We start from the raw sequence: 26699 nt of genomic DNA, 5'->3' as shown, positions 1-26699 counted from the left end.
CCTGTTGCTGTAGCTCTGTGGAAAACTGCACGATGTCTCTAAAAGACTGTTTACTTGATCCTTTTTGCTACTGTTTTATTTTTAAAATGTGTAAATGCTTTGTAATAAAGAATACTTCTGTTAATTGAGCAGTTCACACATTACCACCTAGACAAGTGACTTTTGGAATAATGTTTTAGCGGAGGAAATCAATCTCCATATGCCTATGGCTCCTCAGGGACCCAAAAATGAGCGTCATTAGTTGGCAGAAGCCTCTTGACTGATCTTAACGTTAATGACATACATTCATCTGAATGATCACCTTGAGCAAGAGAAACACACATCCCCACAGGACCAAGTCTGGGTACATACAGCTCTGAAGACTACTGGGCACACCTCACTTCTCACCTCTCGCTCCCCAGTCTGTGCTGATGTAAACCCACATTAGTGTCAACAACATTCTGACCTGCATGGGCCCCAGATGATTTTATGCTGTGCAAATCCAGCTAGTCTCCTTCAAAATTATGCAGTTCTACTTACATTCACAGCATATGTTCTTGACCCTGTTTTGGGAACTCGCTGTGAGAAGCCCCTTTGCTTCTAAAGCTGACAAAATAAAGAATAACCTCTTTTCTTTCTCATCCAAATACAAAGAATGTTTGCTCGTGGGTGGGTATGCGAGTAGCATTATAAGTATGAGTTTAGGATTTAAAGGTCGCTGAGTTATACTGTTATTGGAAAGAGCATTCCCAGGTTCAGTTAGTGTTTTCTGAGTGTCCAGGTGCTTCAATGTCAGAAATGACTTCTCTGGAGGTTTCCAGAAGCAGCTGGGGAAATAACTGCTTGGAGATGTGGCTGTTTGCATCACAAGGCACAGGAGGGGAGTTTAGAATACCTATTCCTCTTTGAACCCAGTGCCTACTTCCTCTCTGTAGGTCATCTAAGAGGACCTCCCTGCTCTCCACTGACACTGGTGGATGACGCAGATGGGATGGATTAGGCCAATGCCCTCAGAATGTTTTCCTTGGACCACTTCCATTGAACCAGCTGGGGTATCTGTAACAAACTAGATTTATTCTGTCCCAGACCACATGAATCAAAGTATCATGGGTGTTTATTTCAAAGAGGTTATTATTATTTTTGTACACAAATATTGGGAGCCTTTGGCCTATGGGTACAACTTAATGGAAAAAGTTAATGTTTCCTTTTTGTTTTTATTATTTTCATCTTACTGGCTCCCATTGTGTATAGTTAATCAGATACAACTAAAATTGTTCTCTTTTGTACCTAGCAGAAGAAGGTAAACATTTTTCAGATGATGAGTTTTCCAGGAATGAACCATGTTCAGCAGCCCTGCTTCTGGATTTGGTCATGCTCTTCCATCTTTTTGGAGCAACTGCTCAACTTTTAAAATCCAATACTATCAACCATCTTGGCTGCTGTCAGGGGGCTCACTGAGGCTCTAAAGTAATATGGCATTTCTGTTACTCTTGCCAGAGAATTAATTGGGAATTAATTTGGCTCTGCACCTTCCAGTCTAGGTGACTTCTTGGCATTGCACAGGGTTAAGTGTGTCAAGCTGCTATAATCCCTGAGAAGAGTGTAGTACTGGGTTAATTTAGGATTTGGACAGTGTGGCATAATAAAATTGATGACGAATTCTTTGAGAGTTTGGGTCTATGCCCCTCCCCTTGAATCTGGGGCAGGCTCTGTCATGCTCTCTAGGATCCCACAGGGCAAGGTGACCCACCCAGGTGCCAACATAAGAGTGAAACCATTGTGTCAGCTGATACCACAGAAGGACCTCAGTGAAGGGTACAGAGCAGATGAACTGCTTAGCCACACTCTGCCTGAATTCCTGACCCACCAACTCATGAGAGAGAATAAAAGGGCTGTTGTTTTGAAGCCACTAAATTTTGGGGAAGTTTGTTGTGCAGGATAGATAACTAAATTTGTGTGTTTGTGTGTTTGTGTAGGGTAACCCTGTTGCTGTAAGAGCTTACTCTCATCCATACATGGGGTTTTTGTTTTTACCTCTGGAGGGAGTAAGTCAGAAAACTAGCAGCAACGTTGGTAACAATAATCCAATAAAATAAAATGTGTACATAATACTCACCAGAAGAGCATAAATTATGTACAACCTAAGTAAGTCATATGCTTTTCCTAATGAGCTCTGAGTAGTTTAAGGATTTTTCTTGATTTAGAAAACTAACATACTTCCTAGTACTTAGGAGGTAAAAGGATATAAATTGAGCTGAATTATAATGGAGGAAATAGGTACTGAAATATTAAACCAGTTGTCTTAATGTTCACCGTAGTCGCAATAACATATTCATACACAGAACTAGATTCCATAGACGAGTGTCTTTCAAACTTCTTTGATTGTAGTTCACAGTTAAGAAATGTTTTACCTGGACCTGGTACACATAAGTAAACTCTGGAGCAAAGTTTATGAAATACTATTTATCCTTTTCACATATATAGCACTCTAATATATATATTTTTAAATGCAGTCAAACATACTAACTGATTTCATGACCTATTAATGGATTACATTATGTAAAAGACTGCCCTAGACACTGAGCTTTATGGGACCAGGGATTCTCTCCTATTCACCACTTGTGTACACTGTGCTTAGAAATTTCTGTTGTATAAAAGGTACTCAAGCATTTAATGAATGAATGAATGTTGTGACAATAGTTCCAGTTTATTACAATGAGAAGGATATTAACCACAAATCAGGATTTGGACAGTGTGGCATAATATTGACGACCAGTTCTTTGAGAGTTCGGGTCTATGCCCCTCCCCTTGAATATTGGCAGGCTCTGTCATGCTCTTTAGGATCCCACTGGGATCATGTAGTAGGAAATGCAGTATCAAGTCTTAAATCCTTGTACATCTTTGAGAAGTTAACTTCTATTCTCTATATTCTCAGCTGTAAAATGGAGCTTGTGATGCCCAGTATTCATGGGATAAAATAAGCCAAAAAATATAAAAGTGTTTTGAATAAAAGATACAGAATTGCAAACAAAAGATCAATATATTTGTTTCTTATGCACTTTGAAATGCCTAGAGATAACCACATAAATACTTCACTTTGTTACTTTAATACCACTTCATTAATTTGGATTAATTAGGGGAAATTGCTGAAAAAATGAGGTATAAATTTAGACCTTTTTAAAGAAAAATAATTTAAAATTTCTTTGAGTAACAAAATTGTTATAAAATGTTGGGCTGTGTAGACACCTACCTTGAAGTATTAATTGGGCCACTAGTAGATTTAGCATATCGAGTGACAGCTTAAGCAGGTCCACTGTAGCCAAAGTACATTATTTTTGTGTAAATGGATTTTTCTGAAATTCTGAAGAGAGACTTGATTGGATAAAGTGCCCTTGTTATCTATCCCTTCAGGAATTTATGAATTCCTAGTATATATATTAGAAAATGCCACCATTTCTAAATTATTGAGGTTGGGATGTATGGGATTTTGGACAATGACTCTGGAAGACTTAAGGACTTTGAAAAATTGAGTACAACCAAGAGTTCTGTCTGAGCTATCAACAAGACTATTTTGTGATAGTCTAGGGTAACCTTCTTTTTGTCCTCCCTAAAAAGATTGCCAAGTACCTAGCATTATGGGAACTTTCCTGACCTACATTCTGGGTGAAGGAGCAGTAAGTACAGTAGTTTGATGCACTGGCTTTGAAATCAGAGAAACTGACTCTAAATTCTAGACCTGCTACTTTCAATATCTGTGGCCCTGACACTTTTAATAAAACCCTGACCCTGGGTAGGTTTCTTTATCTAAGAGAGTTGTTAGTGTTAAGTAAGATATACAGCACACACACACATGTATAAGGTATTTAGCACAATGTCCAGCACATAGAAAACACTCAGTAAATGATAGGTCCTGTTAGCTGTGATTGTTTTTATTAGTGATTGCCAGTGTTTTCTTGTCTTGATTAGCTAGCTGTTAGAGTTGGACTCTAGAAAAAGAGATTTGTTTACTCAAGAAATAAATAGGTTTCTCTAAGATACAAGGAAAAATTATTTCACAACTTTTACCATGTGCTGGTACTCAACTATGTGACACCCGGAAATTTGGCTGAAAAGTTCTCCACCGAAAAGTGGTATAAATAAACAGTACGTCACTGAACATGGGCTATCAGCCATCAATCTTCCCTTTGTTTGCTAGGGGATGGCAGTCCTGTTCAACTTTATACTTTGTTGGAGAAACTGGGGTACCAATGTGATTGCTCACTCTGTGGTGCTGCGGTATTTTGAAATATCCTTTCTAACTGACTTGATGCAAAATTGTGAAGTGGTCATTTTTCTCTGCCACTCCAGTCCTCTCCCCACCCAATGTGTGGCTCCACTGCCTCCTCCCCGCTCATCCTTTTGACAGTGAACGCCTACTTCATACAGCACGTTAGCTGAAAATGGCTTAAAAGGTCATCACCTTAGGAACATCTGTGCTTTAGAGGACCTAAGAATTAAAGGAATGATTCTTTAAGGATAGTGTTTCAGGTATTTGCAGGCCAGTAGGAGAGAGAATTTTGAACTGGGGAGTCATTCTGGTAACATTGAGTTCACATTGCCTTCTCAGCTGGTTCTCAGCTGAAAAACAGTATGTCACTGAAGTAGGAAGAAGATCTATTCCAGCACTTTCCAAGGTGTAGTCCATGAGATATTAATTGGTTTAATGGTGCTCAAATGCTTTTATGAAACTCTGTAAATAACAAAACTTAAAACAGTTGCTTGCTGTGGGGATTCTGAAAACCTTTAACACGCTCATGTTAAAAGAGGTGCTGTGAATTTCCAAGAAGGCGTTTAGGATGTAGCATTTTCCAACTTACTCCATTATTTTCCCCTTTTAATTTTTCATGAAGTACCTCATCATCTATGTGACACAGAACATACTTTACAGAGTACCCATGTGGCCCAACCCTTTAGATAGATAAGTAAACTAAGGCAAGGAAGAACAAAGTGATATACTCAGGATTACCGATTGAACTGATTGCAGATTCAGTATTGGAAACTAGATTCTCTGACTTCACAACATGGTCAAAAGTCCTATTTGCAGTTGCAGATATTAATATCTGCCTTCTCTGCTAGACTATGGTACTGCCAAAACATAAACTTTGACACTTCCACTCAGCACTGTATCCCTGGCACCTACACAGTACCTGGCACTCCATGGTTAAACCAGTACTTATTAAACCTGATTTCGGTTGTTCATGGGGATGGACTTGGGATGTTTGTTCCTGTCTATGTCCATTGCTTACCTTCCCAGCCTATTCCCTGCATTGGGTGTGATGGAGTCAGTACCAAGTTCCATACTTACACTGAGAATATGTGGTCCCAGTTCCACTGACACTGAACCTATTGAGGTGCAGTCTGTGTGTGACCACATTCTTCTGAGGTTGGAACAGAACAATGTGCACCTTGGGTGCAAACAAACAGCCCAGGACCACGAAGCCGCTCAGACTAACGGAGATGCACATAGTTGTCGTCTGCACCTACAAGGAAGGCGGAAAAGGTAAGCACCTTCTAGAAATTCAACCAGATGTCAACTAAAGAGAGCACTGAAAAAAGACCAAGCTCAAAAACCCTAATCACCTGCAGTCCTTTTCTTATTATAGCTGAACCAATAAGATAATTATATTGGATCTCTGAATCTGGAATATTCATGGAGACATTGCTTAGGATTTGTAAGCAAATACTACTTGTGTTGGGTACTTCTGAATGTTGACGACTTCACATGGATTTTCTTCTTTTGTTTTCTTCTTTGTATTTGTATAAAGGTATTTCTGCAGAACCACTTAAGAAAGAATCTTAAATAATAAAATATCAATATTCAATGATGAAGTGACCAGATTGCTAATGGTTTCAATCAACTTGGGTTGTTTAAGGTTTACTATATTATGAACAAATTTGTTTTTTTTACATTTTATCATCTTTTTCTTGCTGGGAGCTCTGCCTATCACCTATTGGTTTCCCTACTCAAACTGGCGGACACTATCAATTTTGTTCTGGGATACTTTTTAAATTATTTCATTGGCATCTTCCTGGAATTTTGATATGTCAGGTACTCATTCTTCAATGTTTTTGTTATCAAGGCTTCCATATACCCATGTTTGGCAGATAATTTTCAGTTTCCCTCTTTGCTTCTCATGAAAGTATAGCTCAGAACTAGGTTTTATCATCTCTCCATTCTCTTGCCCTCACTCATCATCTTCTCTGATCTCATCATTTGTTCAGGCTTTAGTTGCCATAGATTTTCTGGAAAATCCCACATTAGATTCTACATATTTTATCCCTTTCAGTACTGAAAAATGGAAATTAATTATTTCTCTATGAGTTTCTGCTCAGAGTAGCTATGTTAAGTCCTAGAGTAACTTAGGTTTCTTTTTCCTTTTTCCCCAGGCAGTGCTATCACCAGACTTTCTCATGCCTTAATGGGATCAACCGTCTCCTCTAATCAGGGAAAGCTGAAGACTAAACAATTAACTGGAGAAGCCACATACTTTAGAAGGCTTCCTTTTTGATTAAGAAAACGCAGGTTGCACTTGTAGCATCATTTTCACACCCTGGTTTTACTTTAAATGCTGAAAGCATAATCCATCCTCACTATTTTAAAGCTCTGTATCTCTTACCCACTCCAGTGCTCTCCAGCTTGGCGTCAAAGCACAGGCTCCTTTCCCTTTTGTTAGCCCCTCAGAGGAGTCTACTACCTAATGCTATGATGTAAAAGCCTTGATAAATCTTAACTGTATTATTTATAGCAAGACCAACTTACAGGATGGTTTGTTTTTTTACTTATGTGCATAATATAGTATTAGAACTGTACTCCTCCTGCCTCAGTTCTGACTGTAGCATCACTGTGATACCTATCACAGTGTGAGACAAGTTCAAATGTGCAAGTTTTCAAGGAAACGTTTCCTAAAATATTCTGCAACTTTGAAATTCCTCACACACTTTTAAGACACCACAGGAGAGGAGAAGGGAGGTGATGATATCTTGGAAGGAGGTGTGAGTTCTGTATGCTCTGTCTCTTAGGGAGGGTTGTGCCATGTCCTCATTAACAGCCTAGAGAGGAGTGCTTCAGTGTGGCTAGTCAGGGTAGGTTTGAGGTTCCTCTGCAGGAGGAGGATGCCCTGATTTGGGGCTGATTCCTGTCTCAGAAATCTAGAAGGTGAGAAAAGGCTGATTATTTCTGTCACACAGCACAGTGACTTGATACTGTCTTGAGATAGTCCTTTCAGAATGTATCCAAGCAAACGATATGTGAGTGGTGTGCAAGGGCAAGATGGGCCACACTATCAAGGGCCTTTCTGGGTAGTCTTGGGCCCACATGAAGGATGCTGGAGACCTTCACAGAAGGAGGCAGGAGGGGTATAGCTAGATATTTCCTGGGACTGAGTGTGGGGCCACAGGAGATCGCTCAGAATAGAGAATTTGCCAGCCAACTCACTCAATGACCTGCAGGAGAAAAGGATCAGCAGGAAATTTCTGAAAATCACATGAAAACACCCTTTGACCATATTCCAAGCATCCCAAGGATGTGTCTTTAACCACTGTGGACTCTGAGATCATACAGCCATCCAGTTATAGAAGAAGTGTCCTCCGTCTTCCTTATTAGTCTTTAACCAGGGCTTGAGAGGGAAACAGCAACTGGGGGAGTGGAGGGTGAGAACAAGGAGAAAGGGGACACCAACCACGGCAGGCTCTCAGCCCCATGCAGACCAGCCCACAGGAAAAAATGAGATGTAATGTTGTCAAGATTGGGTTTTGCTAATTACATAGGACTAGACATTTTAATTTCCAATTAGAGACTGTTTGCATTGGAAATGATTGTAGGACCATATGTAACCTATGAGTACACAAATTTATAGCCCTATCAAGGTCGTGGGTGTTTTTCTTCATTGCTCTACTCCCAGATCTGGAATAGTGCCTCACATATGGTAACACTCAGTATTTGAATGTATCTGCTGGAATTCTCACCTGGGGTGGGAGGGGGATGACTGCTGTCACTAAATACTAAAGGGGCCACAGGAGACAGAGCTAAAGTTGCATTTTGGTCATAATTTATGCCGCATATTATTGCCAATATTACCTGTTTTAAATTTGACACCTTTTCATTTTTAAAAAGCCTGAGTATTAGCCTTGTAGTTTCAGTTGCCCAGTCTGTACTCATCTGTAATTCCTTGATCTGCTTCTTTGCACACCACCAGGCCATGCTGCTCTGTTTTCATCTTCCTCAAACTCTTAGCAACACTTGACTTGGTTAACTGGCTCCTTCGTTTTGGCTTCCTGACCACATGCTTCCCTCGCTGCCAGTCCCTTGTCTCAGTCATCTTTGTTGACTCTTTTCTAACTGAACTTTCAGAGCTGGACTGTCCCAGACCTCAGGTTTGTACTCTCTTCTCTTCGTCATCTCATCAGGTTCTGTGGCTTAAGAACCTCCTATGTTGATGATGTTCGAATATTTATTACTAGTTCTAATCTTACACAAGTCAGAGAAACCTGAACGTCATCCTTGGCTTTTGCCATTTCTCTTATACCCACATCCAAGCCAACAGCAAGTTCTGTTGTTCTTTCAGAAGGTAGTTCTCCGTGGTCTCTTGTGCTCTATATGCTTTTCAAGAACAGGTTCTGGCTGCTTTTGTTCTGGAATTTCAAGTATGTTTGCATTACAAAGAGCCTTAGAAGATAGAGATAGTGCCTACCTGTGGAGCAGAGGGCCGGAATATCACCCACTATAAAAAATTCAGGCCCTCTAATCTCACAGACTAGACGGTGGTCACCTGGCCCACTTTGCAGAGCCGGTGAGAAGGGGAGCTCCGGGAAGCAGAGCCAATGCTGACATTCTGGCTACTGCTATTGCTTTGAGTCGTAAAGTTCTTTCTGTCAGGTCACAGGGCTGTGGCATGCCAATATGTTACTTTGTAAGTATAAAGTCTCGGACTCGGTACTCTTTGACGGTTTGGGTAATGGGATTGTATTGGCTTTCTGAAGAGGAAGTATGAAGGTCTTATGAATCAACTAACAGGAGTTGAGAGAAAGGCCATGGGAATGAGTAGCACACATGTTGACCAAATTGTATGGCCAACTGAGCAATAAATAGTGCTCCACTCCTCTGCCTATTATCGAGACAGACTTCAGTAGAGGGTCACAGGCTGTGTGACAGGAAGCAGGCTCCAAAGTGGGTTCAGAGAGAGCTCCAGGACTGGTGCTGTGATTGTTGCTCTCTCTTCTTGTGGGGAGGGGTTGGATTTCCTCCCCAGTCTGATTCAGATCCTAGGTGGGCAGAAAGTTCCACTCCCTTTCATATAAAAATTGTGGAGATAGGAACCTATACTGAACATGAAAAGAGGGACCTTCAGAGAAGGCAGAAACCGAGTGAATCATCTGAACTTTGTGTGATTCCCTTGGGAGATGAGGGGGCAGGGTGTATGAGGCTTGGGAAGGAAGAACAGCTATAGCCGGGGCCTCCCAAGCTCATCTACCACAGTACACACTCTCACACTAACTTAGGTCCGTTCCAAGATGACAAAGTTCTCAGTTTTTTTGCAGCAGAATCTCCTGTGAAAAAGGAACTTTGGTCCACCCTGTGAGATTTCCTTCAGACAGAAAAATGCTCTGGGAAACCACAGATGGGACACTGACTAGTATTTGAGTTCCCACTGACCTGGGTTGAGTTTAAAATGCTGACAAAGGGGCTGCATTAAAGAATGAGAAGGTGATGTAAAGAAATCTAGATAAACTCTTGCATTAGCTGCGGCCCTGGAAAACTTCATTAGCCCTTGTGCTAAAACCAGGCAAGACCCTAAGAGAGGTTATCATGATGAGACAGCAAATGTCCTGGATTAAGATGAACTCTTTAAAAAATGTTGCTGCTGTGTGAGTCAAGGCCAGGTTAGCAGAGGTGCACATACCACGTGCCCCAAGCAGAACACTACCTGGCTCTGGCTTCTGAATCAAGAGGTCCCAAAGTTGAAATGAATAGTGACAGTAATGATGATCTTGCCATCATCCAACACAGGGTTTTGGGGACTCAGAAACATTGGACCTTCATTTGGTTGAGCCATGAGTGGGCTGCTGTGCACTTAAAAGTGAAAGCAAATGTACCTCAGTTATGGGCCCGGGGCTGTTCTCTCCCTCCATGCTGCCTGATTCCTCTCTTACTCTCCACCCTGATTTTATTTGCTTTAAGGACAAAGGTGCTTACAGATAGCACTAAGGTCTTGCCATCCCCAAGGGTGGCTGAAACCCATGCACGAGACCCAGTATGCTGGGAAACTGGGGAGGGAAGAACTCAAATTTTTATGCTCTGATGGTTATAGACAAGAAACTCACCATCTTACCCAGACTTGTTAGAGGAAAAGCTGAGCTAGAAGTAGAATGAGGCACGTGACACTTGATTTAGATGCAGATTTAGGGGATGCTAAAAGTTCAGTCATCAAGACAAATGATATTTTTGCAGCATTAAAAAAAAATAGAAATGAATGCTACGATCCTGTGATGAACACAGTACCAACATTTTAAATGAGGCTAGGATCAGTAATAGTGCTGTCCTGTGCTGTATTCAGTCTTAAAGAAAAATCAGTAATACAACTTCTTTCCTGATTACTGCTTTTGCAGAGGTCACCTAGATCATGTGGCATTGCTTAGTGAAAGTGGGGACTTGGGGAAGCAACAGAAATGCTGACATACTGGCTACAGGATGGCTGTAAGTAACAAAATATTTTATCTTGGAATCAGGAGTCTCAGGTCTTCTGCCGGGTTCCCTGAAACTGTGGGAGGCTAATTTGTTAGACTGCAAGGTGGGGAAAACCCCTTCACAGCTCCTGACACGTTCTATTTCCATTGTAAACATCCTCCCATCAGCTTTTGCCACCATAGGCTGTGACTGGGACACCTACCTCAGCCCCCTAACCAGTCTCCCCACTCCTGCCTTTGTCTTTCTGTCCATATAGTTATTGTGTTGTTATCAGCTTGATCTATTTCCCCCTAAAATGTGAGATCATTAAACTCCCTGCTTAAAAACCTTTCAATGGTTTCTCTTTCCATGTAGAATAAAATCTAAACTTTTGCTATGGCCATGAAGTCCTATGTAATCTAGCTTCCTTGCTTACCTCTCATATAGAATCACCTTTCCATCTACTCATTAAACTGTAGCCATAGATCCCTTTTTTCCTAAGGCATTTTTTGCCGAGGCATGTTTGTACTTGCTGTTTCTTCTGTCAAGCATGTAGAAATCCCATGGCTGGCTCCTTCCCCTCCTTCAGTGATTAGGAAATGGGCATTAGTAGGAGAGGCAGTTTTTGAAAAAATTTGAGATCTGATGTATTTTTTTCAATCTTCAAAATAGTTAACATAAGAAAACTGAATTTTCTTTCTAAGTATTTGAACCTCGTCAAAATTCTAGAGTCTCTGCCCACCCTCGGGAAAGTGCTTCACCTGCCCCAACCCGAATAATAATCCAGCATTTTGGCTCTCAGTGTACAGTCCTTTGTCTAGCAGCACCTCCATCATTTGAGAGCTTGCTAGAAACCCAGAATTGTGGGCTCTATCCCTTCTTAGTGTAAATGCATGAATTGCCCTGTGTTTTCATTTGCTCATTATGTACTCTCCATCTCTACCTTCCTCTCACACCCCATTAGACTGTAAGTTAGAAAAGAGGAGAGACTTGTCTATGTGGATTGCTGTATCACCACAGCCCATAATAAGTGCTTAAATACTTTTGGAAGACACCAGCAAACAAAACCCTCTGTAATTACTATTGATTAATTCCTTTATGGATAACTTCCCACCCAAACATGGCCTAGTTTTTATTTACACTATTTAAACTATGTATTGGATCCCTGATGACTCAGTGTTTGATTCTTTTACTATTTGGGATGGTTTTGTTGTGATACAGAAGAAAATGGCGTGGATATTTCTCAAAGATCCATGGAATTTTTGTATTGTTACCCAAGTTCTTGCTCTGTCTTGGATGGTTGTAATAGCTTCAATTAATTCTGTTTGTTCTAGGCTCTACTCTTTCAAATCCATCCTCCATATTAAGGGTAGATGTCTGTGTGTGTTAACATGAAAGGCATGATTTGGATCTGAAAAACCTGTCCTACTATTTCTTAACTGTGCTACCTAGGAAGTTAATTATCCTTTAATTCTGTTTACTCACCTATCCAGAGGATAATGAAATTTGCTTTCCAGGGTTCTAATGAAGATACGGGACCTCAGGTAGGCAAAGCATCCCACAGAGTGAGGTCAGAGTTGGTCAGGAAGTGACAGTTCCTTCCTCTCCCTCTTACCTTTTCATCATGACACTATTTTCCCTAAGCAAACAACCAGCCAAAAGAAAAGAAAAATTTAAAAATCACAGGACCTCAAAGACCTTAAACATTATTGAAATGAATTCTTCTGCCTGGTGAAACTGGACCAAGTTGCCAATCCCCATTAATTTTTCAGTAGACTCCTCCTCACCCACCTTCCACTTGACTAAGACGATATTACTGCATTCTGTCTTGCTTCAAGAATATTCCCTATATGCCCTGTACTCTCTAACTACCACAATTCCACTTACCCAAGGGACAGAGAGAAATCCCTCCACTTCAAGGAGTATTACTGCAAAAACCAAGCTCTTACTGATCCAATTCTTCTTTAAAACTTGCAGGCATTTAAGAATTTGTAATCACCAGTTTAGTGATAAAGTATGCTGTGTTAATCTTGAGTTCTTTCATGCTTGGTATTTTTTCCCCAGCTGGGATGTAAGCTTTTTGAAGACTGGAATAGTGCTCTATATTTATACTCACCATGGGTGGCAAAATACTGATTCATAAACCTTGTGGGCTGTTCCATGCCCAAATTACTTCTAGCTGCCTTTCAATGATTGGGGGCTTTTCTAATGCTGTTAATTCTTTCTGAGCCACATGGCTTCCCTCTGGGAAATTTTAAATTTCAGTCTTGTTCTGGGATTTCTAGATGATTTTTCCATTCTCAAATGCTTATAGGTCCAAGATGCATAAGTGAGGGGATCCAGGTTTAAGGACCCAGGGGTTGGTGGCTGCTGTGGGTAGCAGGAGTGGGTGCTCTGTCTAGAGGAATAAACACTACTCAGGTTCAGCTCACTGTTGGGTCTACGTGTTTAACTTTGTTAAGAGAAGCCAAGAATCTGGATACTTCTGTAAAATTTCTCAATTTTCTAATTTTGACAAGTATTTCAAAGAGTTTCAAAACAAGGCCAAACTAAAGACATCTGTGGAGCAAGAAGAGCATGCAATTCATTAGCAGTGGTTTTCAATCTTGACAGCAAATTAGTCCCTTGGGGAGCTTTGAAAACTCTTGAAGTCCAGGACACACGCCAGGCCAATGAAATCAGGACCTCTGGGTCTGTGCCCAAGGTATCGATAGTTTTTTCAAAGCTACCCAGTTGGTTCGACGTGCAAACTTGAAAACCACTGTGTTGGAGGCTCCAGTCTACCTTCTCATTTCTTTTGTCAATTTAGGATTGGCATTACTGTAAGGAGTGAGGCCCTCAGCTGATCTTAGTGTGATCAGATGTCTTACTTAGCATGAAACTCACTCAACTCCACACTTCTGCCCCACTTGCCTTATGATTTTCTGCCATGAGGTGAAACTTCTGCTTATCTTCAGCTAGTTCCATTTAGTCAGTTGATCTATGTTGCGATCATGTTAAAGGAAAAAAGGCCATTTTTTGTGTTTTAGAAATAAATGCTAATTTATTCAATAAAATTAAATTTTTATAATGCTATTTGTTTATTCTCAGTAGCATTTTCTGCTTTATATTTTTACTAGCCTTTTTTGTGAATGAATAGTTTCAAGTCATATCCAGGGTGAAATAATTAACACTATAACTATTTTGCAGTCCCAATATCCCAAATCCTATCTGCAATGGATGGTTTCCTAAGAACTTACAAAAAGCCCTTATAGATCTATAGGAGTGGCTGTGTACATAAAGACAAAAATTAGAATTGGGGGCATTAAAATACACTAAGTATAATTCTCCACTTTAATGCCTGTATCATAAAGGTTCAAACACCCCTGTGGTTCATATACTCTTGACCTTTGATTTTGCTGATTCAGTTCTGATGTTTTGTCTTCTGACAGATTTTCAAATGTTTTTATAGGTAGTCTTAGAAAGCCTGACCATTGCCCCAACATAGAAATGTGCTCTTTATTTTTCTTGCTCTTCCTTTAATGTGGTCCATGGTTTCAGTACCATATGTCTACAGGAACTAAAATTGTAGAAAAAGTAGATAACAAATTGACATTGTAGTTAAATCTGTTGAAGAGAGGTAGTGATTCAATAAGAATGACTCAAATAATGAAGCTTGAATGAAAGTTTTTAGATCTTTAAACTGATCCTGGCTTAATGTTGCAAGTCTATTTTGATTTACAGATCAGTTGTTGGCAGCCAGGTCCCCTTGTGTCTGATTTGAAGTATTCTCATTAGATCTTAGTGGTTTGAGTCTTGTCAGTCACTTGCTTAATTTAAAGTTTTAGTGGTATGTGTATGTGTGTATGTGTATATATGTATGTATGTATTAATTTTTCTCTTTCTGGATTATAAAATGCTTAAATGACCACGTCACTTACATTATCTTCCTCTCTGTATCAAGCACAAGTAGGCACTAATTAATTTTGCATATGGTAGGCCCTAATTAATTAGTAGGCACTTTTCACACAGTAGGCTTTTAAAACATATTGAATAAGTTTCCATATATACCTACCTAATTGCTGAGATATAATAAAAGGACTCTATTTTAAATCTTACATAACAAAACATTGGCAGGATAAAAGAAGGAACAGAAGAAACCATTCAAAGACTTACTCTGTAGTCACTTGATGTCACATAAAATATAGGGAGGAAGGCCAACCAGATGATGCATGTGGTGTACATGGTAAAACCAATGAACTTGGCCTCGTTGAAATTTTCTGGGCACTTCCGCGTTTTGAAGGCATACACAGTGCATAAGATCACCAGGACCACATCATAGGTAAGTGAGATCAACATACTGGAATCTCTGACATTGCATTTTAAGATGACTGTTTCCCGCTTCTCTGGAAGGGTGTACCGCCTGGTGCCTGGAGCCTCCAGGATGAGCCACACAGACACCACCACAATTTGCACCAGTATCAGACCCAGGCATATGAAAACCTGAGAACTTGGGCTGATGAATTTTGGCCTCTGAGCGCCATTCTTTACCCCATCAAAGATGCGGGCAATGCAGTTTGTCTTGGTCAGCAGGGCTGAATAACAGATGGCAAAAGAGGTCCCCAGCCCCAGGCGGCGCAGTGCACAGATGACTGGTGATGGCTTGGCAATGAAGAAGAATGTCATGCAATACGAGAGGCCAACCCCAAACAACAAGATGTAGCAGAGCTCCCGGCCTGATGCTTTGACTAAGGGTGTGTTGTTGTGCTTGATGAAAACAGTCACGACCATGCACGTGCACATAAACCCCAGACAGGCGATGGTGACTGGGCCAATGGCCCAGGCATCCCCCCACTTGATGTAGTCCTCCGGCAGGTTAAAGCAGCCAGACAGGTCTGCAGTGGGCCACTGCCCGAGGCCACAGTCCATACAGGTAAACTCATCAGCCAGGTATTCATGGGCCTCACAGGGGATGCAGATCCAGCAGCAGACATCCCCTGGTTGCATGTTCTTCATTTCATTGGGGGCGCAGGGGTCACTGCACTGGGAAGTGGGGATTGAGTTCTGGGACCAGTGGATGGAGTCAACATCTAGGGATAAGGTTTCCGCCCAGTGACCAACCTTCAGGTAGGAATACTTGCCACCCAGGTCCTGAAAATTGAACACGTTGTATCGTCCCATTCCATCTCCAAAAGTGTCAAACTTGACAGTGCTATCTGCATCTTTATTTGGGTTGAATGGAGCTGTGACATGTAAAGTGAAAGACAAAAAAGAGCAGTGTTGAGGTGTCTTACTGTACGATTATTCAAGTACTTTATGTCATACTCTTACCAAAACTGAAATAACAGAATAAGGATTCTAAGGCTGAACTTACTTGTCCATTACCATTTAATTTACATACTAAAAGCTAAAGAGTATTCAACTATTCATAAATTCACTCACTTAGCATTCCTCAGAGTCTCCTATGTGCCAAGTGCTAATAATAATTATGAGCACCTGCCTTCAAAGGAGTTTATTCTGTAATGGGAACTGGCAAACACAGAGTCATATTCTATGTGGTGTGTAGATATTCATTTCTTGAAAGTTATCACAACAGGAATTGGGCAAAACTTTATCTCTCATCCTTATTACATATATGTTTATGTACAGACACCAAAATATTAAATATTTTCATGAAAATATGAAACTAATAGGCATTTTTCTCCATCAAAATGAACACATTTTTCATTATAAAAGGATGGGATGTTTCTTTTTAAACAGTTCAGGTGAATCAGAAGGAAAAAAAATAGAAACTCACCCATAATAATTCAACCCTGGGATTTTCATGTTTTGGAATATATTCATTCTGACAACATATATGCATGCATCTATATTGTAGCATGCTCCTATCCACATAAACACATATGACCTGGCTATCTTGCGAGCATCAAGAGCATTTAGAATCTAGGCAACTATGCTTTACAATTTGTTCTGAACTGTACAGGGTCAGTAGCCCTCAGCCAAATGACCTGTCCTCAGCTGGGTCCCTTTCTTATAGTCCTCTGTGAGTCTTTAATTACATTTTTAAATACTTCACTATTTTACAGCTATTCTTGAATATAAAGTTTCTTAAAAGTAATATATTTGATAGATGATAAAACTGATTGTTTTGTGTGTTTTGAACTGGGAAGGGTTATTGATAAGATTGTTGGCACAGGAACTAATAATAAAATAAACACTAAAGATGTGAAGTATACATTTTACAAATCACTTCCGGAAATCCCCTAATATCAACTGATTCACAGGGTAGGGAGGGGTCTGGTTGCCTAGTTGAGAATAACAAAATTAACAACACATCTGCAGTTCTTACACTTGATGTAAAATGTGTTAAATAGTCAACATTTTGCTTATTTGCAACATATGAGAGGAGTCCCAAAATTTTTTAATGATGTTTTCCTAAATGTAGAATAAAGAAGTTTAGTTTGATGTCACAAAAAAATTCTGATACTGATTCCTACTCCTGAAAATATTCAGTAATGATTTTTCAATTCCCATGTATTTTTCTTAATTGTTTGAAAATGCTGAGCATTAAAGCATTTTTTCAAAGATCACAAATAAGGACTTTAGTCCTGGCTTTTCCATTATGTTGCCACTATTTTTCACGAGGCTATTTTAAAACAGAGGGACAGAATATATTTGGACTTTTTTTTCCTCCCTACCATTTTATTTTGAAAAATTCCAAAACTACAGAAATGATGGAAGAAAAGTATAATGGACATCATAGTATTGAAATTATAGAGAAATAGTTTTTTGTCACATTTGCTTTATCAATTTTTTTGCTACAATATTTGCTATTAAATAGTATAAAATATGAGGTACTAGTATTGATATAGAGCAGGAGTTGGTGAACTATGGCCACTGGCCTAAATTCTGCCTGTTGCCTATTTTGTAAATAAGGTTTTATAGGAACACAAGAATGCTCATTTATTAACATGTGTATAACTGTTTTCCCACTACAACAGTAGAGATGAGTGGTTGCACTAAAGATTGTATGGGCCCAAAATATTTACTATAAGATACAGTCCATAAAAACCACATAAATGTTTATTCAACTAAAGTTTTCACATTCCTTATATAGAGCAAAAAAAATACACAGCAATTTGGAGCATACGATTTGGTATTGAATTTAAATATTTGCATATTTATTACCCAGAAATCACATTCTTACCATGTATACTACAGAAAATTTTGTATATATGTGCCAAAAACATGTAGATGAGTGTTATTAGGATTGTTTATAAGGGAAATACAAGTGGAAGCAACTCCAATTTCCAATATTACTAAAAAATTATTTTGTGGATTATTCACAATATCATACTGTTGTGAAATGAAACTAATAACAGCTATGGGAAAGAAGATGGGTCTATTTAGAAACAATATTGTGTGAAAAGACTATGATTCTACTTTTATAATGTTCCAAAACGAGTAAACCTAAACATATCATTTGGTGATATCTATAGGAGTGATAAGCTTTTAAAAAAATGCATATGACTGATATTGACAAAATTCAGGGAAATGCATATCAGGTGAGGTGGAGGTATGCAGACGGATGGATAGGGAAGAGTACAAAGGTGGATACCAATTTGTTATATTTTGTTTCTTGTTTGGACCGAATGTTTTTCATGCATGATTATTTTGTTGAGCTTCATAAATTGCACTGAGTTAGTATATTTTTGTATGATTTAGCATTTTATAACAAAAATATTTAAAAATTAAAATTTGAGGATATACTCTTCCAAACACAAAATGTGTTAACTAATCTTGTCGTTCTCTAGGGCACTCAGGCTGCAAGTATTTATTTCTCCTGATTACAGCATTTGGGGGCTGGGAATATAGTTACAATCAATTGCTTCTGAATTACCAAGAGATCTGCTAAGATATATTAGAAAAGATAAATAGTTTACAAACAAATTATAATCAGAAAACCCCACTCCAACTAAATGGCATCAAAAACAAATGAATAAACCTCAGAGTAAACTTAACAGAATATGTGAAAGACCTATATGTACACTAATGAAAGACACAAAAGAATGATAGAATGAATGCAGAGATATACCAAGTTCTTGGAGAGAAAGACATAATATTCCATTCTCTCTCAGTTGATTTTAATAATAACAATAAAAATTAATATATTTCAATAAAAATACCAACTAAAAAAATTAACAAGTTGATCCCAAAGTTCCTATGGAAAAATAAATCAGTAAGAATAGCCAAGAAAAAGAAGAGCAATGAGAGGACACTAGCATTAGCAGATATTAATACATATATAAAGTCTCAATTATTAAACTAGTGTAATACTGACTTAGGAATATATGAAAGAACCAATGGATTAGAATGTGATATCCATAAATAGATCCAAACATGTGATACAATTTTGTGTATGGTAAAGGTGGTATTTCAAACAAGACATTCAATAAATGATGTTAGGCAACTAATCAACTGGAAAAAAATAAACTAGATCTTAATTTTGTAACATATCCAAATTCTAAAAAGACAAAATGTATATATGAAAAATAAAATGATTCAATTCTAGAAATTAAAAAAAAAGGTTAATTATTTTAACACTGGAGTTGGGGGAGTCCTTTTTAACTAGTACTGAAATTGTAGAAACCATAAAATGTTAAACCTAATTATATGAAATTAAATTCTGAATAACAGTGAACATAAATAGCATAGGGGCACAAATGACAAGACAGGAAATAATAGTCACAACAGGTATTACAGACTACGGGCTAATTTCTAATATGTAAGACATTCTTACATAGGGAAAATTATCAAATATGAACAGGAATTTCACCAAAATAGAAGGGAAAATGGTCATTAAACACATGAAAACATGTTCAACATTAGTCAAAATGAAGAAAAATTAAAATTGTTATTGATAGAATAGTGATCTCTTAAAGACATCCCCTAGAAGCTGGAAAAAGCAAAAAATTTATTCTAACCTAATGCCTTCAGAGAGGAATGCTGCACTGTCAACACTTTAATTTTTAGCTTAGTGCAATCTATTTTGGATCCATTTTGGATCAAACATGCAAAACTGTCATATCTATGTTGCTTTGAGTTACTAAACTTGTGGTAATTTGTTACAGAGACGATAGACAATGAATACACAAAGTAAAACTATTTTGCATTTGTACATATACTCTGTTAACCAATCTCTAGTGAAGCAAGAACTCCCTTACCCTGCTGGTGTGGAGATAAACTGGTACAACTCCAACAGAGGGCAGCTTGACATAAATTTTCAAAATTACAAATGCATGTAACTTTTGACTTGGCAACTCCAATTTGTGGAATGTATCCTACAGACATATTTGTATATGTGTGAAACGATTCCTTATGATGTTTACTGGAGTATTGTTTATAATAGAAAAAAATTAGAAATCAATAATGAACGAAATGGAATACTATATGGCTATGAAAAGAAATGAGGAAGCATTCTATGTATCACATATTACGGAGATACAAAATTTTTTTTTTTTTTGTAGATGATTATTTTTTATTGAAGGGTAGTTGACACACAGTATTACATTACATTAGTTTCAGGTGTACAACATAGTGATTCATCATTTATATACATGACAATTCTAGGTACCAGCTATCACCATACCAAGCTGTTACAATATCTTGACTATATTCATTACATCCCGGTTACTTATTATTTTACCATTGGAAGTGTGTACTTTTTTTTTTTTTTTTTGTGAGGGCCTCTCTCATATTTATTGATCAAGTGGTTGTTAACAACAATAAAATTCTGTATAGGGGAGTCAATGCTCAATGCACAATCATTAATCCACCCCAAGCCTAATTTTCGTCAGTCTCCAATCTTCTGAGGCATAACAAACAAGTTCTTACATGGGGAACAAATTCTTACATAGTGAATAAGTTCTTACATGGTGAACAGTACAAGGGCAGCCATCACAGAAACCTTCGGTTTTGCTCATGCATTATGAACTATAAGCAGTCAGTTCAAATATGAATACTCATTTGATTTTTATACTTGATTTATATGTGGATACCACATTTCTCTCTTTATTATTATTATTTTTAATAAAATGCTGAAGTGGTAGGTAGATACAAGATAAAGGTAGAAAACATAGTTTAGTGTTGTAAGAGAGCAAATGTAGATGATCAGGTGTGTGCCTGTAGACTATGTGTTAATCCAAGCTAGACAAGGGCAATAAAACATCCACGTATGCAGAAGATTTCTCTCAGAACGGGGGGTTGAGGTTCTAAGCCTCACCTCTGTTGATCCCCAATTTCTCACCTGATGACCCCCCTGCGACTGTGCCTGTCTTAGGTTGTTCCTTCCTTGAGGAATCTTACCCGTCTCTGGCTAACCAGTCATCTTCCGGGGCCATACAGGGAAATGTAAAGTTGGTAAGTGAGAGAGAAGTCTTATTGTTTGAAATGGTTAGCTTTTTATTTCTTTGCATATTTATGCACTGTAGCTTCTATGCCCAGCATTTGTCTTGAGGTATCTTTACCACTTGGAAGAATTATGATACTCGGTAAATTTGATATGAGGCACAAATTCTATTTAAGGGTTGTAATTAGGAAGGAAGAAGAAAAGCTATAGAAGTAGCAGGCGGAAGAAAACATGGGAAGATTGATTATTTCTTTGACATATCTTCTTGTAGATTAACTTCAGCATGTATGGGTTTTAAGCTACTACTTAAATTGCGCACACACATTAACATAATAGGAGTATAGTTACATAACCAAAGCATACCTGTAATTACCAGCCATCTCCAGTGAAACCAAGAAAACCAGTTAGGCACCTTAGGCATTTGTGAAAACTTATCTATGATATGGTGGATATTGTCCAACTGAATTGAACAGTCTGAGAGAAATCAGACAAATTAAAACAACCCATTCCTGGGGACTGTTCACATCCCATATGTTCTTTTAACAATAGATAGTCTGTAGTTGTAAGATTTTGGAGTGCTACAATTTGCACTTCTCCTAATTCTTGGTTGAGTTCCAACAGTATAGATCCAGTCAAATTTGTTGTTTTACTGTATGCACAGGCCAGCTTAGATATCTCCTTCCTCATTCCCATGGCAAGTCCAGGAACTGGTGGGATGAGTGCATCTACAGCTGTAGCAGTGCGTGGATCTTTGTTGGGGTTTTTTGATGATCATCTTCTGGCATGAGTCTTCCCGAGAGTGCTGATGTTGGAAGTTCTTTTTCATATCGTATCTTAGTTCATTTTCGGGGTAGCCCAATTAGGCTTTGATCCTCTGTATAAACACAAACAGACCCTTTGCCTACACTTTTATATGCCCTTTATACCCTTGTGTAGAACTCGTTGGAGGTTACCACACAGGAACTGCCCTTTTTTTTTTTTTTTTTTGTTTTGTTTTTGGTATCATTAATCTGCACTTACATGACAAATATTATGTTTACTAGGCTCTCCCCTATACCAGGTCTCCCCTATAAACCCCTTTACAGTCACTGTCCATCAGCATAGCAAAATGTTGTAGAATCACTACTTGCCTTCTCTGTGTTGTACAGCCCTCCCTTTTCTCCTACCCCCCCATGCATGCTAATCTTAATACCCTCCTACTTCTCCCCCCCTTATCCCTCCGTACCCACCCATCCTCCCCAGTCCCTTTCCCTTTGGTACCTGTTAGTCCATTCTTGAGTTCTGTGATTCTGCTGCTGTTTTGTTCCTTCAGTTTTTCCTTTGTTCTTATATTCCACAGATGAGTGAAATCATTTGGTATTTCTCTTTCTCCGCTTGGCTTGTTTCACTGAGCATAATACCCTCCAGCTCCATCCATGTTGCTGCAAATGGTTGGATTTGCCCTTTTCTTATGGCTGAGTAGTATTCCATTGTGTATATGTACCACATCTTCTTTATCCATTCATCTATTGATGGACATTTAGGTTGCTTCCAATTCTTGGCTATTGTAAATAGTGCTGCGATAAACATAGGGGTGCATTGGTCTTTCTCATACTTAATTGATGCATTCTTAGGGTAAATTCCTAGGAGTGCAATTCCTGGGTCAAATGGTAGGTCTGTTTTGAGCATTTTGATGTACCTCCATACTGCTTTCCACAATGGTTGAACTAATTTACATTTCCACCAGCAGTGTAGGAGGGTTCCCCTTTCTCCAAAGCCTCGCCAACATTTGTTGTTGTTTGTCTTTTGGATGGCAGCCATCCTTACTGGTGTGAGGTGATAACTCATTGCAGTTTTAATTTGCATTTCTCTGATAATTAGCGATGTGGAGCATCTTTTCATGTGTCTGTTGGCCATCTGTATTTCTTTTTTGGAGAACTGTCTGTTCAGTTCCTCTGCCCATTTTTTAATTGGGTTATTTGTTTTTTGTTTGTTGAGGCATGTGAGCTCTTTATATATTCTGGATGTCAAGCCTTTATTGGATGTGTCATTTTCAAATATATTCTCCCATACTGTAGGGTTCCTTTTTGTTCTATTGATGGTGTCTTTTTCTGTACACAAGCTTTTCAGCTTAATATAGTCTCACTTATTCGTTTTTGCTGTTGTTTTCCTTGCCCGGGGAGATATGTTCAAGAAGAGGTCACTCATGTTTATGTCTAAGAGGTTTTTGCCTATGTTTTCTTCCAAGAGTTTAATGGTTTCATGACTTACATTCAGGTCTTTGATCCATTTTGAGTTTACTTTTGTATATGGGGTTAGACAATGGTCCAGTTTCATTCTCCTACATGTAGCTGTCCAGTTTTGCCAGCACCATCTGTTGAAGAGACTGTCATTTCACCATTGTATGTCCATGGCTCCTTTATCAAATATTAATTGACCATATATGTCTGGGTTAATGTCTGGATTCTCTAGTCTGTTCCATTGGTCTGTGGCTCTGCTCTTGTGCCAGTACCAAATTGTCTTGATTACTATGGCTTTATAGTAGAGCTTGAAGTTGGGGAGTGAGATCCCCCCTACTTTATTCTTCTTTCTCAGGATTGCTTTGGCTATTTGGGGTCTTTGGTGTTTCCATATGAATTTTTGAACTATTTGTTCCAGTTCATTGAAGAATGTTGCTGGTAGTTTCATAGGGATTGCATCAAATCTGTATATTGCTTTGGGCAGGATGGCCATTTTGACGATATTAATTCTTCCTAGCCACGAGCATGGGATGAGTTTCCATCTGTTAGTGTCCCCTTTAATTTCTCTTAAGAGTGACTTGTAGTTTTCAGAGTATAAGTCTTTCACTTCTTTGGTTAGGTTTATTCCTAGGTATTTTATTTTTTTTGATGCAATTGTGAATGGAGTTGTTTTCCTGATTTCTCTTTCTGTTGGTTCATTGTTAGTGTATAGGAAAGCCACAGATTTCTATGTGTTTATTTTGTATCCTGCAAATTTGCTGTATTCCGATATCAGTTCTAGTATTTTTGGGGTGGAGTCTTTAGGGTTTTTATGTACAATATCATGTCATCTGCAAATAGTGACAGTTTAACTTCTTCTTTACCAATCTGGATTCCTTGTATTTCTTTGTTTTGTCTGATTGCCATGGCTAGGACGTCCAGTACTATGTTTAATAACAGTGGAGAGAGTGGGCATCTCTGTCTAGTTCCTGATCTCAGAGGAAATGCTTTCAGCTTCTCGCTGTTCAATATAATGTTGTCTGTGGGTTTATCATTGATGGCCTTTATTATGTTGAGGTACTTGCCCTCTATTCCCATTCTGCTGAGAGTTTTTATCATGAATGGATGTTGACCTATGTCAAATGCTTTTTCAGCATCTATGGAGATGATCATGTGGTTTTTGTCTTTCTTTTTGTTGATGTGGTGGATGATGTTGATGGACTTTCGAATGTTGTACCATCCTTGCATCCCTGGGATGAATCCCAGTTGGTCATGGTGTATGATCCTTTTGATGTATTTTTGAATTTGGCTTGCTAATATTTTGTTGAGTATTTTTGCATCTACGTTCATCAGGGATATTGGTCTGTAGTTTTCTTTTTTGGTGGGGTCTTTGCCTGGTTTTGGTATTAGGGTGATGTTAGCTTCGTAGAATGAGTTTGGGAGTATCCCCATCTCCTCTATTTTTTGGAAAGTTTAAGGAGAATGGGTATTATATCTTCCCTGTATGTCTGATAAAATTCTGAGGTAAATCCATCTGGCCCGGGGGTTTTGTTCTTTGGTAGTTTTTTGATTACCGCTTCAATTACGTTGCTGGTAATTGGTCTGTTTAGATTTTCTGTTTCTTTCTGGGTCCATCTTGGAAGGTTGTATTTTTCTATGAAGTTGTCCATTTCTCCTAGGTTTCCCAGCTTGTTAGCATATAGGTTTTCATTGTATTCTCTAATAATTCTTTGTATTTCTGTGGGGTCCGTCGTAATTTTTCCTTTCTCGTTTCTGATACTATTGATTTGTGTTGACTCTCTTTTCTTCTTAATAAGTCTGGCTAAAGGCTTATCTATTTTGTTTATTTTCTTGAAGAACCAGCTCTTGGTTTCATTGATTTTTGCTATTGTTTTATTCTTCTCAATTTTATTTATTTCTTCTCTGATCTTTATTATGTCCCTCCTTCTGCTGACCTTAGGCCTCATTTGTTCTTCTTTTTCCAATTTCGATGATTGTGACATTAGACCATTCATTTGGGATTGTTCTTCCTTTTTTAAATATGCTTGGATTGCTATATACTTTCCTCTTAAGACTGCTTTTGCTGTGTCCCACAGAAGTTGGGGCTTAGTGTTGTTGTTGTCATTTGTTTCCATATATAGCTGGATCTCCATTTTGATTTGGTCATTGATCCATTGATTATTTAAGAGCGTGTTGTTAAGCCTCCATGTGTTTGTGATCCTCTTTGCTTTCTTTGTACAGTTTATTTCTAATTTTATGCCTTTGTGGTCTGAAAAGTTGGTTGGTAGGATTTCAATCTTTTGGAATTTACTGAGGCTCTCTTTGTGGCCTAGTATGTGGTCTATTCTGGAGAATATTCCATGTGCACTTGAGAAGAATGTATATCCTGTTGCTTTTGGATGTAGAGTTCTATAGATGTCTATTAGGTCCATCTGCTCTACTGTGTTGTTCAGTGCTTCCGTGTCCTTACTTATTTTCTGCCCAGTGGATCTATCCTTTGGGGTGAGTGGTGTGTTGAAGTCTCCTAGAATGAATGCATTGCATTCTATTTCCCCCTTTAGTTCTGTTAGTATTTGTTTCACATATGCTGGTGCTCCTGTGTTGGGTGCATATATATTTAGAATGGTTATATCCTCTTGTTGGACTGAGCCCTTTATCATTATGTAGTGTCCTTCTTTATCTCTTGTTACTTTCTTTGTTTTGAAGTCTATTTTGTCTGATATTAGTACTGCAACCCCTGCTTTCTTCTCACTGTTGTTTGCTTGAAATATGTTTTTCCATCCCTTGACTTTTAGTCTGTACATGTCTTTGGGTTTGAGGTGAGTTTCTTGTAAGCAGCATATAGATGGGTCTTGCTTTTTTATCCATTCTATTACTCTGTGTCTTTTGATTGGTGCATTCAGCCCATTAACATTTAAGGTGACTATTGAAAGATATGTACTTATTGCCATTGCAGGCTTTAAATTCGTGGTTACCAAAGGTTCAAGGTTAGCCTCTTTAGTATCTCACTGCCTAACTTAGCTCGCTTATTGAGCTGTTGTCTACACTGTGTGGAGATTCTTTTCTTCTCTCCCTTCTTATTCCTCCTTCTCAATTCTTCATATGTTGGGTGTTTTGTGCTGTGCTCTTTCTAGGAGTGCTCCCATCTAGAGCAGTCCCTGTAAGACGTTCTGTAGAGGTGGTTTGTGGGAAGCAAATTCCCTCAGCTTTTGTTTGTCTGGGAATTGTTTAATCCCACCGTCATATTTGAATGATAGTCGTGCTGGATACAGTATCCTTGGTTCAAGGCCCTTCTGTTTCATTGTATTAAATATATCATGCCATTCTCTTCTGGCCTGTAGGGTTTTTGTGGAGATGTCTGATGTTAGCCTGATGGGTTTTCCTTTATAGGTGACCTTTTTCTCTCTAGCTGCCTTTAAAACTCTTTCCTTGT

The 26699-nt window shown here is 38.6% G+C and overlaps 1 protein-coding gene across 2 annotated transcripts in view; it reads right to left on the bottom strand.

Moving 5' to 3' along the window:
- The window catches only part of GRM3 (glutamate metabotropic receptor 3), a 221034-nt gene that overhangs the window by 9805 nt on the left and 184530 nt on the right, over window positions 1–26699 (bottom strand). For both annotated transcript variants that reach the window (XM_036911857.2, XM_057504467.1), the window contains 2 exons: window positions 14837–15903; window positions 5324–5498 (listed from right to left, as the gene is read on the bottom strand). In XM_036911857.2, coding sequence (XP_036767752.2) covers window positions 5324–5498; window positions 14837–15903 — 1242 coding nt within the window. The remainder of the gene's footprint in view (window positions 1–5323; window positions 5499–14836; window positions 15904–26699) is intronic.

This window comes from Manis pentadactyla, chromosome 7 (genome assembly GCF_030020395.1).
Source record: "Manis pentadactyla isolate mManPen7 chromosome 7, mManPen7.hap1, whole genome shotgun sequence".
NCBI lineage: Eukaryota > Metazoa > Chordata > Mammalia > Pholidota > Manidae > Manis > Manis pentadactyla.
The sequence above is the reverse complement of the archived record's forward strand: the minus strand, read 5'-3'. Positions and strand labels throughout refer to the sequence as shown.